The following is a 13,554-nucleotide window of genomic DNA, read 5'->3' as shown; positions in this document are numbered from 1 at the left end:
GGTCGTACTGACGGATAGTGAACTCACCACACCTCGTGCCCGAAAACGTGTCGACTACCACGTAGACATTGACCTGGTCCCAACCCAAATATCATAATATCATTGGACGTGGGACAGTGTGGCTGAAAGTAGTGTAAAAAGCTGATTTTTTTATGAAATCCGAGCAACGGCAAAATAGGACAGCAATTGAACTGCGCTCTTGTCGGCGAATACCGCTGGGAGGTTCTGTCGTGAGCCTGCGTACTCGTACTGCCAGCATCTTCGGCGGATGCCAGCGCCATCTCCGTAGAGCTGTGCTGTTGATGTCGTGGATAACCGAAAAAGGATCTCCAGCACAGAATTGGAGCCTCTGGTTTTTCAGAAAAAAGCTAGCTGCGATGAGTGTCAGAATTCCTCTAAGCGAGGGTCAACTCAATGGGGTTGTGGTAATGATCAGCCGCAGTAGATCGGAAACAATAATTGGAGGCCCTGACACGGTCGAGCTGGGCTTAGTGGTGTTGGAGGTACTCCGTACCCGCATGACCATGACCGATCGTATGGAAAGGGGTGTGATTGCACGGAAATGTATGGTTCGGTGTCTAGACCTTCTGCGCCACGAAGGATTGGCATTTGACGTTGCAGTAAAGAAAGAGAAAGCTGCACTTCAGGCCTTGTTCCGGCGCAGCTGCAGAGATCTTCCATGCCAGAGGATAACGAAAAAGTTTGCTTGGAACTGCTCTGGCCGGTCAGCACGAGGAGTGTGGAGTTGAGTAACATGATCGGCGAGAGGGTCAGAGAGCGTGTTGGATCGTGCTGGACAGGGCTAGGATAACCAAGCCAGGAATGGAAGAGACAACGACCGGCCTAATAATGTCGTACACCATACCTATCCAGAAACGCGAGTTTGATATGTGCCTGTCATCGTCTCGGCGCCCAAGACGCTGTGGAGAGCGCGCAAGCTCAGATGCCGGCTCCGTTAAAGAGATGCAGGTCATCACCACAAGTGGGTTTCATGTGTAGTTGCAATGGACCCTGTCAGAGGTAACAGCGAGGTTTCCGATGTCGACCCTGGTCCATGGTGATGGCCCTTGCATGCTTTTCATACTGCCTCGATCGAAATCTTGACGACCAATTTCATCGCATGTTTACACGTCGAAGACAGCCGAACTCTTATTGCGCGTACTCCCTTCTCCATAGGTGTTTTGCAGTCATGATTAACTTAGCAAGGAGACCGCCCGTCAACGCACTGACGAAGCTGGGACCTTCGGAAGTCAGGCAAGGTGGATACAGACACTAGGGACGAGCGCGCCAGGGCAGCCGGGGAGAGGGTCTTTCGTAGAGCAGAAAATCACTTCGTTTCGGGTTCGGTAGCGGGCACTGAGCACAGAGCATTCGCGGCAAATAATACTGGAGATGGCTGTGGCCGGTAGTGGATGACGCAGACAGGCGGGCAGATGCTGGCTTCACCCAAAACAATATAATAATTAATACCTCAAACTCGGCGGGTCTTTCTAATTGGATGCTGTCAATCTGAAGACACAGTGAAAATTGAAAGACAAATCGCTTAGACAAAGCCAAAGAAAGCCATTTGGGCAGCTGCTTCAGCCAGTGTATGTCATGCGTGCTGCGGCTACCGGACTACGCCGTGTTGGGCAGGATGAACGATGATACAGATGTTACGGAGTAGCGTAGCAGGCATGGAATCGGAGCGATTGGACGAATTATCCTGGGCGGTACCACAGGCCATAGAGGAGGCGTTGAGGCGCCTGTGTAGCGTCCCGGGGTCGTCGACCACTGCTATAAAAGTACTCCGAACTGTGCCTACTACTTGTCTAGGGCTGGTACCAGGTACAGGGTCCTACCTGGAGTGCTCACTACAGTACACACATCATTAGTCTGGGTAGTAGAAAGAAAAAGTAGAGCACGTACCGCAGTCAGGCGTCTTCTCTTGCGCAATTGGCTCTCACGACCACTTTCGAAGCTGCGCTGATCCATAGCAATTTGGCAAATTCGCCGGTTTAGTATTGCGTAGTCGTACGCTTTCTTGTAACATGCCTACGCAGGAACTTCGTCCCGCCTGTAACTGCCCTTGCTGGGAGGTGAAAATGGTTTTTCTTTTTTTGCCATTTTTTTTTGCCCTTTGTAGCACTAGTCATTTTTCAGCTCGGGACCCAGTGCGCTGTCTCGCTGCCCCAGGCTCGCAGGCTTACAGGTCCAGCAGGTCTCACTAGGCACCTTAGGCACATTTAGGCTGCGTGTACTTTCCACCATTGGGACCTCCCGGCCTCCCCGCTGCTTCCCCCCCTGCTTGCGGAATTCTATATTCGCTTTTTTGGCCTGTTGTTTTTTCCGTGTCGTGTACTCCGTAAACAGCCTGCGATCTCAGTATTCTCCCCCCTCCCTGTCCCTCTACCGTATACGGATTTGGCAATGCTCCCAGTCGTCAGAGATCCGGCCGAGAGCCGGGCTTGAGGCATGTCACCATCCACCAAGACAGCTCCATCCACTCTTAAGCGACTGAACTAGTTGGCAGCCCCAGCCTATTCCTGCCCGTACCACAAATCGCTATTGCGATCATCCCAGCTTTGCAGGGGGTCGAGCCCCGATCTATTGAGTACAGACGAAGGCCTTCTACTCGACCTAAGCTGCTTCAGACCCTGCTTACCTGAAACTATCGATCTTTGTTACCTCAGCCATGGCACAACCGAAACACCGTCGTGATTTGCGTTTCAGGTGAAACCTCGATGTCAACACGACGCGGAGAAGAGCAGGGCAATGCAATAGTTGGTCAGGCTAGAGGCAGCCTCATTCTCGCCAATCACGGCCCCATGTTATTGAAATGTCCAGATTGAGCTGTTCAAGGAGTCGGGACAGTTGATGCGTCCATCGCACCACTGTCCCCGTGTCTTGGTCTCCGCGCAACGTCTTCATCATCGTTAGCTCCGTAACACTCGAGCTGAAAGTATTCAGCCCGGTGGCCGCCGTTTCCACTCCCCATTGACGTCGCCAGGGCCCGAACAAGTGGTCCTGGAGGGGGGACCCGCCCGGGTGAGCCTTCAACGTTGGCATTATTGGTTTTGCTGCAGCAAAACCACTGAGAGCACGAACACCCTCGGCGAAAGCAATTTGACTTTGGGGGGCTGAACGGTGCAGAGCAAAGCAGTAGACCCCTCGACCAACGTTTCGCTTCACGCCATGGGAATTTCATACTGGCGACTGGCGTCGATGAAATCAGCATTGGCACACCACCACCCCTGTCGACTATGCCGTTCCTGGAGCCCCTGCAATGGCTAAATCTCGAGATCCTTTAGCTCCGAAGTCCCCATCGCGATGTTGACCCAGCTTGCCATCGCGACACCAAATCCACCCTGGGCTCAAGCTGCCCATCGTTGCCCATTGAAGCCTTGTCGCACCCTGCCGAACGGCAATCCCGGCCTGCGGATTGCGGCGATCTACATCTGACACTTTTTGTTCGCCAACTCTACGTCGGATGTGGCATAAGGATTCGTCGCGAGACGGTATCCCTGCTCACCTGGCCTCTGGTGCCGGTGCCAATGCATGTTTTCCAATGATTCCTCGTGATGCCCATACCCAAAGTTGACCCAGCACCGTCTTACCGAGTCTGAATCCAGCATTCACTTTGTATGCACATTTCCTTCCTCGGACGCTGGCTGCGGAACTACCGTGCACTGGAGCAATACCCGCTCTTCTCTGGTCTCATCCACTTCGACGAACCGCCAGCAGCTAGACAGCTTGTGGCTGACTCGCATCTATTGCGCGTTCGGAGAATAATCACATCGGACGGCGGGCAACGGGTTGCTGATTGGGACTGCTCTCCATTCCCCAAGCTCAATCCGGCCTGCCGTTGTTGCAGATCCATCAGAGGCGTCGCTCCCCACAGATATAGGGCAGTCTCCTGCCTCCCGAGCATGGTCATGACCTGGACCGAATTCTCAAGTATCATACATGATCCATGACCGTTCGCCAAAGCGCAATTAAACTCCATCACACGCACCCTGGCCGTTGCGCTACGCTACCCAGGAGTCTTTGTGTCTGTCCAATCACGCCGGCGGTACACTACTTGTCCAGCTCAACTCATCTCCTGACCCTTTTGAACACATCACGCCCTCCCATTTCTTTTCTACGCGGCGACCCTCTTTGAGACTCTCAGCTTTGAGTCCTAGCCCTGCCACTGGAACTTCGCTTCTGGTAACGAACTGATTGCTTCTGCGGATCATCCGTTGTAGCACGGGTTCTTACGTACTGCCGGCTGTGACAGGCACGCCGACGCCTCTTCTGTCAAGAGGTACTTGAATGATGTCGGTCGCCACGGAGACTCTTCACCGTCATACCAGCAGTGAACACATCTCTATTGTCGCAATGTCAGAGTCTGGCAGCGAGGCCAGCAAGGCAGCGAAGAAGAGGTCAGTGTGCTAACTTTAACTTTCTGGCCTTTGCCAGACATCACTGACGGTGCTACAGGGAATACAACCGGAATGCCCAGCGAGTATTTCGTAAGTGGCCACAACGGCTTGTCCCGCCACACTGCGTCAGTGGCGAGTTCTTCTTCGAACACGCACTAACATACACCAGGTCAGCGGCGCAAGGAGCATTTGAGCAAACTCGAAGCGGCGCAGCGCGAACTCAACAGTATACAAGTTGAGGAAGTCGAGCGGCTCCGTCGCGAAGTCCAACTCCTTTCGCAGGAGAATGAAACCCTCAAAGCAGCGTATGGGTCTCAGACAAATTCTCCTGGACCGACGATCACAGCATCGCCTTCGGGGTACATTCACTACGGGGCACCTCACCCTGGCTATCTGGGCTCAATGGGTGCAAATACTTCCTATATACCTGGGGTCGGACCGGCGGCACTGCATCCCCCCACCACAACGCCGATGTCGAACACGACTACGGATCCAGCGAACCTGGTGGTGGTTGTCCCTCACAATATTCGTGAGATTCGACGCAACCTACACGCCATGTTTAGTCCCCTCCTCGAAATCCCAGTAATATCCAACCCTCAAACGCACTTGGCCACTTTGGCGGCGCTCGAATCATCATTACCCAGCCCCTTGAAACCCACACCTTTGCAACTCTCCACCCCTCACCATGCTTATATAGACATGATACCTTCCCCCAGTCTCAGAGATCGATTAATAACGGTGGGCCCGGCGAACGCCAACTCATTTCTCACGGAAGCATGTACTATCGCATGCGACATCGAAGATACAGGTCAGATGATTGTATGGGGGGAAGACTGGCTAAGTGAATTCTCTTGGGAATTCTCTCCCAGTGTGTTTGAACGCTGGGGAAGTTTTGTTCTCGGTCCTGAATGGGGTCAACGTGCAAACTTCTGGCGGAAACAGAGAGGAGCTCCGGTCATACCAGGTTACGATTGATGAAATATGGCGGTAGCACCCGATTACGGCATTGCTCAAGGAGGAGATTATGTCCAATTCCGATCGTCGGCAGAATTCATCCTCGAATCACTAGCCCTCAACAAACGGAAAGGTTCGCAGGTCGCGGGTCAGGCAAAGATCACATCCAGCCTCGAAAATGTTGCCATGTCTGGGTCAGCATGCTGGAAGAAAAGCCTCTATCTGGCGGCTTGGCTACGGGAGGCGCAGGCCGCCATCTCAGGATTACTGATTTTCAAGACCTTCATCTGCCCAAACTCTTGTCATAATGTATGTTCCATATGACCATGTACTATTATTGCATCTCTTGCTGTTTGCCTTCACTTCACCGATCTGTCACACCATGGACAAGTCATCGATCGACCTTGAGTGTTCGAGCATGCTAGTCTTTATGATTGGCGTCGAGTATTTTGTGGAGGAAAAGGTGATTGCGCGTGTCATTCAAATGATGAAGGATACCCCGATGTTGTCAGTGTCATTGCTGAATGAAGGGCCGTTTATATACGACAAATGAACCAAATTTGTCCAAATGAAACCGACCAAAACCTGCAGCACCGCAGGCTCACGAGAAGAATTTCACAGTTCATGGCTCTGGATGTGTGTTTTTTCAATCAAAGGCGCAGTCTGCAAGTCTGCAGATTTGTGCGTGCAGGGACGCCGAGTATTACGTACATAACCACCATTCCAGCTTCTTCCATGCAACACTCCCGATCGACGATGCGTGGACTTAATATACATATCTGCCCTCCAACAGCCAGAGCGGTCAGTTTAGAAACCTTCGCACTCCGCAGAATCGCCAAATTGCGAGGCAAAACATCACGTCTTTTTCTGGTCTTTGGCAAATGCCCCTCAACCAGTCCACACCTGGGTGAGATCTTGATACGACATTTCTTCTCGCTGCGCCAGGCAGGCTTTCATTGAGTAAAACATTCCGAAGAAGAGCGTGACGGGTGCGAGATTGAGGATCCATGACAAGCACGATACCGCCTAGATCAAGTCATTATGATGAAAACAGCAAGTGTGACTTGTTAGCTTGCTCGCACTAATATCAGAAGAGTCCTTTTCCACCTTCCAGTCTATTTCAAGAATCAATGTGCTCGTCGAATTCGAATGGTGTGATCATTCGCAAGTGGTCCATTACCACTCTTGCAGCTACCGACCGCAGAACAGAGCCTGCCGCTCACTCTCTCACTTGTAGCTTGCACCTCAACCTTTTCAAGATGCTCACCTCTCACCGAGAAACTTTGACACGTTCTCTGGACTCTGATCGGCGAGCTGAATATTTTGTTATTTCGCACTCTGCCCGAACAGAAGCCACTCGAGACTTCGATCCCTCCCACATGGTAGTGAGAGGAGCACCGCGAGAGACACAAAACGTGATTCCATGGTCCGCTGGATCTGCACGACGTCGACGGGTCTTTCGGAAAATTTTGTACTTGAAGACGTACAAGCTGAGATCCACCACGAGCTGATCCTAAAACTGTCCGACGACACAGTCTACTCGAACACAGGCAAGTGGGAGGAACCGGTGCATGGCGAGCGTCGATCCAACCCGGCTAGCAAAATTAGGGCTCCACGACCGAACGCACATCCGCTTCGTCATTCGGCCATTGGGTCATGAGACGGCTGGAGGAGTGAACGATTGACGCCGTGAGTGACAAGAGAGCCGTAAGGCGTCGAGGGGGCGTATTGAGAGCTTTGGCTGAAAGCTACATGTGGATATATAGACACAAGTACCTGGTAAACCTGGAGACTCTGGTGGGGAATCTCGAGGAAGATGTCCCGCGGTTCTCCCCCCCCCCCCGCCGCCACCAAAATTCCAACTCGTTCTATCAAATATTCAGATGATTACCGGGATACAACTCCCAAATTCAACAAGGTTTGGTGATTGAGGAAGCTCAGCTTCTTGTCTGTCAGGTCTCCACGGAGAATGTAAGAGCAAAGGGCGAGATTTTTACGCGAAAGTACGAACAAAGCCTTGACATTCCACACAGTCTTTTGATGGTCATGGCTCTAGCAACGTCCCCAGAGGACTTCGAGACTTCTCCTCAAACAGACGATAGTATCATGACACAAAAGCACGGCGTCAACAGTCGTGAAATACGATCTCGGAGAATCGAGATAGGTAAACTTTCCCAGCTACTAAATATAAGGCTTGAGCCAAGCGCGGTCTCTTAACATTATGGAAGCGATGTTTCTTCTTCTTCGACAGTTGAAAAAACGTAGTCGACGTGCTCCTGGCTGTGGCTGTATGTTCAAAAGAGAACCTCTTTCGTATTCACTCCTGTTATTTTCTTGACATACCAGATCTGCTCCATGTGCAGTTCGAACTGTCGACCCAAAAAAATCCCCAAGAAAATCCAAGCGGCCAAAAAAGGGAGGCGAAAGCTGAGTAAGCACTCGTCGGAATGGGCCAATAGCAACGCTCCGTTTCGATCGGAGGTCCTCCGGGTTATGAGCCCGGCGCGCTTCCGCTGCGCCACGTTGCTTTTGAATTAATCCTGACGGATTGAATTGAACAATAATTTGACCATTCAAATAGATAAACTGATTATATTTTGTGGTGGGGCTGATATTAACACCTATGCCCAATTAGGCTAGCTCAATGTGACGCCCTGTAAGGCTGTGGATCACAAGACACGATTGGCCACGGCCCAATATCGGCTCTAGATCTTAACGCTATTCCCTTTTCTGCCTCCAACATGAGTGTCATTCGATGTGTCTGGATTCTTCGAGAATGGGAATCGACGACTTCTGCCAAAGTACTAGTACCTCGAAACTTTCGCTCTTCTGTTATAGAGACAATGTTATATCGTCTCCTGTATCACCGATAGCACCCGTTGGAAGTGTCCTTCATAGGCACAGCAGTAAGACTTCACAATGAACGTCGCAAGATCCTCGCTCGCGCGGCGGGCAAACGCACCTCGCTCCATATCGATACCTTTGTGTCGTCGAACACCATCGGCTTTAATGTCTCCCAGCCTCAGATCCTCCTTACCCACACGCTCCGTCATCCCAACAACCAGCCATCCAACGCTTTCCTTCGTCAGAACATACGCAAATGGACGACCTCATCCGCCCGGCGGCACCCACCGTATGAACATGAGCGGCGAGCCAGAAAAACCTGCCTTGGAGGAGTATGGTGTTGATCTCACAGCCCGCGCCAAAGAAGGAAAGCTTGATCCGGTCATTGGAAGAGACGGAGAGATTCACCGCACAATTCAAATTCTTTCGAGGCGGACGAAGAACAATCCGGTCTTGATTGGTGCCGCGGGCACAGGCAAGACAGCCATCCTCGAGGGCCTGGCTCAGCGAATAGTCAGAGGCGACGTACCAGAGAGCATCAAGAACAAGAGAGTCATTTCCCTGGATTTGGGCCAGTTGATCGCAGGCGCCAAGTTCAGAGGTGATTTTGAAGAACGACTGAAAAAGGTGCTGAAAGAGGTGGAAGAAGCTCAAGGAGGCGTCATTCTGTTCGTCGATGAGCTGCATACTCTTTTGGGCTTGGGGAAAGCAGAAGGTTCCATCGACGCGAGCAATCTGTTGAAGCCTGCTTTATCCCGCGGCGAACTGCAGTGTTGTGGTGCCACAACTTTGAATGAGTACCGTCAAATTGAAAAGGATGTGGCGCTCGCACGACGTTTCCAGCCTATATTGGTCGGTGAACCGTCAGTACAGGACACCATATCTATCCTGCGAGGTATCAAGGACAGGTACGAAGTGCATCATGGTGTTCGTATCACGGACGGTGCCCTCGTCGCTGCCGCAACATACAGCAACAGATACATCACTGATCGTTTCCTTCCGGACAAGGCCATCGACTTGGTCGACGAAGCTGCGTCGGCTTTACGTTTACAACAAGAGTCGAAGCCAGATTCTATCCAGAAACTTGACAGAGAAATCATGACGATACAAATAGAGCTCGAGTCCTTACGTAAGGAGACCGATGTTGCTTCCAAGGAGCGACGACAGAAATTGGAAGATACACTGGTGGAAAAGAGAAAAGAGGTCTACCGCCTGACCGAGATTTGGGATCGCGAAAAGGCAGAGATCGAAACTATCAAGAAGACCAAGGAAGACCTGGAAAAGGCTCGTTATGACTTGGAGCAAGCCCGGCGAGAAGGTAATTTCGCCAGAGCCGGTGAACTCCAGTACGCCACCATTCCCAAGCTCGAAGACCAATTGCCTAAGGAAGGTGAGGAAGTGAAAACGACGACCAAGGACGGAGAGACGTTGATCCACGACTCTGTGACTGCCGACGATATCGCCAACGTGGTCAGTCGCACGACGGGTATCCCAGTGACCAAGCTCATGTCAGGAGAAGTCGAGAAGCTCGTCAAGATGGAGGACAAGCTCCGAGAACATGTCCGGGGTCAGGATGAGGCTCTGACTGCGGTTGCCAATGCCGTCAGGATGCAGCGTGCCGGTCTGAACAACGAGAACCGGCCGCTCGCGAGTTTCATGTTTCTCGGTCCCACCGGTGTAGGCAAGACGGAACTGTGCAAACAGATTGCCAATTTCCTCTTCAGCACAGAAAGTGCGGTGGTCCGATTTGACATGTCAGAGTTCCAGGAGAAGCACACTGTCTCCCGCCTTATCGGTGCGACGGCAGGCTATGTCGGTTACGAAGACGCAGGTCAATTGACCGAGGCCGTCCGACGGAAACCTTATGCTGTCCTGCTCTTTGATGAGTTCGAAAAGGCGCACCGGGACATTTCAAGCTTGCTTCTGCAGGTTCTAGACGAAGGTTTCTTGACTGATGCGCAAGGCCACAAGGTTGACTTCCGGAATACTCTGATCGTCTTGACCAGCAACCTCGGCGCCGAGATCCTGATGGGTTCGGGTGCGAATGTCGAGAACGTCACTCCCGAACAGAAGAAGGGCGTCATGGAGGTCGTTCAGGCAAGCTATCCTCCAGAATTCCTCAATCGTATCGACGAGTTCATCATCTTTAACAAGCTGTCCAAATCGGCGTTGAGGGACATTGTCGATATTCGCATCAAGGAGCTCCAGACCAGACTTGACGATCGCAGAATTCGCCTCGACATCTCGAATTCGGTCAAGGATTGGCTTTGCGAGAAGGGGTACGACCCTCGATATGGCGCTCGTCCTCTGAACAGGCTGATACAGCACGAGATTGGACGCAGGTTGGCCGACAGGATCATTCGCGGCGAACTGAAGACCGGCGAACTGGTAAAGGTCGTCATCTCGAAGGATGGAAGTACATTGGAATTGGAACCTGCGAAGACTTCTTGAGAGGAGACCACCACGTCACCAATGCGACCGCGATACGTCTCGGCAAAGCGCGCGAGCCTTACCAAATTTTGATATGCAGGCGTCTTTCAAGGCAGAATTCTGCGGCCTCTTCATTGTGCGGCAGCCATAGAGATCAACCTCTGTGCTATTTCGTTTACTGCCACCAAGCTTATCGACCGGGACCTCAAAGGGATCCTATGTATATCACCCAAACATCAAGCCCAATGGGAGAGACGCTGTGAAATGCTCTATCTTCCTCTTGGAACATTCTGTCAACGTATATACACGATTGCATGAACAACTCTTGACGGACGCTGCATGACTTGGAGTTTTTTTGGTTTGGCATTTTGGGCATTGCCATGCACGGAATGAGGATTAATTGATTGATACCCCTCCCAGCTCTCGACTCCATTTTGTAAATACTGTACAATGAATATAACAAATGTCATTTTCACAATTCGATTTCTCTTCCGCTGGTTGGTTTGTGAGCTGCCTACGTGTCTCTAAATGTAAACACCTTAGGTAGGTAGCCTTTTACCCGGAATGAATGGTCTTCTCTGTATGGTACGGGGTGGGAGTTACTCCCTGCCTGCATGCAACTTGGCGCAGCGGAAGCGTGTGCCGGGCTCATAACCCGGAGGACCTCCGATCGAAATTTTTCTTGGTACTAAGTATATTTACAGAATATATTTGCTTGAAAAAAAACCAAGTCTATACCACTTCCCATGAAGACACGAACTCTGATGACTGTGACATGATTACCTAGGTGAGTGTTAGCATGTCAAACGCCCAACGCCACAACATCGTCCCGCCTTGATGAAATGTCTGCTGCAGATCGGGACAAAGTCAGTGACAGCATAATTCAATCGATACCAAGGTAAATGAATGGAACACATCAGTTAAAGCGGTATACGGCATACGGTTACCTGCAGTGATGAGGCACGAGGTACTGGAGGAGTTATTCTTCATAACTTGGACTCGTGACACCCTGACGACCAAGAGAAGGTAACTCTAAGTATCCAGCTATATTGACTTCGTGTTTTTCTCTTATTCTTCCTATTCAACTTTTGTCACCGTGTCTAGCATTCATTTGGGTTTTCTCATTCATATCTATAGTTTCAACCGTCACTGTCGAAACTTACTACACTCCTCTCCCCTCTGAACCGGCTCTGAATTTACTGAATGTCTCACTTTATGTGAAGCCTTCATCCCAGGCGTCCTATATATGTGGGCACACCCCCAACAGAACTGGTCAACCTCTTTTCCCTAGTTGCAGCCTAGTCCGATTTGACCTGATGTATCCATGTATACAACACCACCACCACCATGAGATAATGAGACCTTGTCCTTGAAGCTCGACCTTGGTCGTGGATAGTTTCATCAGCCAATCCTTGGATGAACGGCAACCCAAGCCTGGGTACACAAACAGATAAATTTATATATAGTTACACGAGATTTGACCATACTCATGGATCAAAACCTCCGAGACACATGTCATCGCTTGGCTTGGTGCATTGGCAGATTTACTGCCGTCCGACCAGGCTCGCTTGGAGGCACAGCCCACAAAATTGCTACAGAATTCAGACGATGATGATGACTTTTCGATGTGGAAAGACACCGAGCTTTCACAGTTGGTTGTAAGCACATTCCTCAGCTTCATGGTCTCATTATTGACCAGTTTAAGCACAATTACCCAGATTATGATACGAAATCTCAAGACGAACACCTTGCATCCAGAAGACACCGAAACCAATAGAACGTTGAAGTTCACTCTGCTTTCCCCGAGCAGGGCTTCCAATATTCAGTTCTCGGTACCACATCGCCTCCTTGCCATCGCCATCCGTCGTAATGCACTGATGGATATCAACACCCTGGAAGAGCTCTTTGAAAGTCAATTACAAAACATACGAGTGAAGCCCGAGTTCCTCGGCAAACCAGTTCTTCTGAGTGCTGTGTCCAAGGGCACGGCAGTTGACGCCAATCGGCCGCTGAGAGCGACAGCTTTGACTGAGTATTTGAAATTACGCGGCCAGCGCGTAGGCTGTCCTCAAGGCACGGCTGCTTTTTCTGAAAGCCCTTCCGACAAACCAAGTGAGAGAAAGCCATCACATTCTACACTCTGTACGGAAGGTTTGTAATTTATCTTGCCCTGGTGTTGGGCAATGATGCAGCTTGTGACATCATGGGCCACGATTCGAGATCAACTACTCTGGAGCGCCACTACCTTGAGTTCGCATGTTTGAGGAACCTGGTGGGAATTGGCCTTGGAGAAGGCAACGAAGGCCAAAAGACTGAACTCACTGCCGAAGCCCGTTATCAGTCTATGAATCGGCTGTCACAGCGACAACAGGACAGAGCCACAAAACCGGCACTAATGTGTTCGTGAATGAAGCTCTAACGGGTGACACTCAATTTCGGCATCTTGAGGACCCGAAAGAAATTCGCCGACACCGGCTTCCCGGTTCGAAGGCTCGCTGAGTATCAGGGTGCTGGAAAACCGGCTGAGGATCCATCTGTGTGGTTCAATAAACGCCCTCGCCGCATACAAGACAAGCGTGAAACAGTTCGCATACGACAGACTAAGGATCATCGTTCAGGAGTCCAAGGAGAATAAGAAGAAGGAAGCGGCGATGCAGAAGCTTAATGAGACAATGAACAAGTTCTCCTCTCCCCGAAAGGGTCACAAGAGGGCCAAGAAATGAGCCTCGTGGTTTGTTCCCGAGTCAAGTCAGGGACCAACGGGTTTCTTGTGAGATGAGTCGGTCATGGCCTGCTGTGTTCGATCGAAATCAATGAACCGGGCCAGGCTCCCCCCCCTGATAGACTCAAATCTTTGACTGAACAGTACCTGCATGGCCTTAGACCTGGCACATATTTGTTGGGGTCACCTGAACTCATGTTT

General features: G+C 51.0%; 4 protein-coding genes and 1 non-coding gene across 5 annotated transcripts; 4 read left to right on the top strand and 1 right to left on the bottom strand.

Annotated features, from left to right (window-relative positions):
- Positions 1 to 4,049: 4,049 nt before the first annotated feature.
- PV06_01985 (uncharacterized protein) lies at positions 4,050 to 7,200 on the top strand. Its single transcript, XM_016402624.1, has 3 exons — positions 4,050 to 4,403; positions 4,462 to 4,493; positions 4,573 to 7,200. Exons 1-3 carry the CDS (start codon positions 4,294 to 4,296, stop codon positions 5,376 to 5,378), a joined length of 948 nt encoding a protein of 315 aa, XP_016266521.1. The 5' UTR covers positions 4,050 to 4,293; the 3' UTR covers positions 5,379 to 7,200.
- Positions 7,201 to 7,813: 613 nt separating this feature from the next.
- PV06_01984 lies at positions 7,814 to 7,885 on the bottom strand. Its single transcript has one exon. It is a non-coding gene; the product is annotated as a tRNA-Met (tRNA).
- Positions 7,886 to 8,157: 272 nt separating this feature from the next.
- Positions 8,158 to 11,109, top strand: PV06_01983 (uncharacterized protein). The gene has a single exon (XM_016402623.1). The coding sequence runs from the start codon at positions 8,277 to 8,279 to the stop codon at positions 10,650 to 10,652; it is 2,376 nt and encodes a 791-aa protein (XP_016266520.1). The 5' UTR covers positions 8,158 to 8,276; the 3' UTR covers positions 10,653 to 11,109.
- Positions 11,110 to 12,256: 1,147 nt separating this feature from the next.
- On the top strand, positions 12,257 to 12,790 carry PV06_01982 (uncharacterized protein; the record flags this gene model as incomplete). Its single annotated transcript, XM_016402622.1, has 1 exon — positions 12,257 to 12,790. One exon carries the CDS (start codon positions 12,257 to 12,259, stop codon positions 12,788 to 12,790), a length of 534 nt encoding a protein of 177 aa, XP_016266519.1.
- Positions 12,791 to 12,834: 44 nt separating this feature from the next.
- PV06_01981 (uncharacterized protein) lies at positions 12,835 to 13,354 on the top strand (the record flags this gene model as incomplete). The annotated part of the gene is made up of 2 exons (XM_016402621.1): positions 12,835 to 13,028; positions 13,090 to 13,354. The coding sequence occupies 2 exons, from the start codon at positions 12,835 to 12,837 to the stop codon at positions 13,352 to 13,354; spliced, it is 459 nt and encodes a 152-aa protein (XP_016266518.1).
- Positions 13,355 to 13,554: the final 200 nt, after the last annotated feature.

The sequence above is a fragment of the Exophiala oligosperma genome, assembly GCF_000835515.1.
Source record: "Exophiala oligosperma strain CBS 72588 unplaced genomic scaffold supercont1.2, whole genome shotgun sequence".
Taxonomy (NCBI): domain Eukaryota; kingdom Fungi; phylum Ascomycota; class Eurotiomycetes; order Chaetothyriales; family Herpotrichiellaceae; genus Exophiala; species Exophiala oligosperma.
The sequence above is the reverse complement of the archived record's forward strand: the minus strand, read 5'-3'. Positions and strand labels throughout refer to the sequence as shown.

Coding starts and splice junctions, on each gene's coding strand:
- PV06_01985 (XM_016402624.1), top strand. CDS start 4,294: ATGATGTCGGTCGCCACGGAGACTCTTCACCGTCATACCAGCAGTGAA. Junction 4,404..4,461: donor AGCAAGGCAGCGAAGAAGAG/GTCAGTGTGCTA, acceptor ACGGTGCTACAG/GGAATACAACCGGAATGCCC. Junction 4,494..4,572: donor GAATGCCCAGCGAGTATTTC/GTAAGTGGCCAC, acceptor AACATACACCAG/GTCAGCGGCGCAAGGAGCAT.
- PV06_01983 (XM_016402623.1), top strand. CDS start 8,277: ATGAACGTCGCAAGATCCTCGCTCGCGCGGCGGGCAAACGCACCTCGC.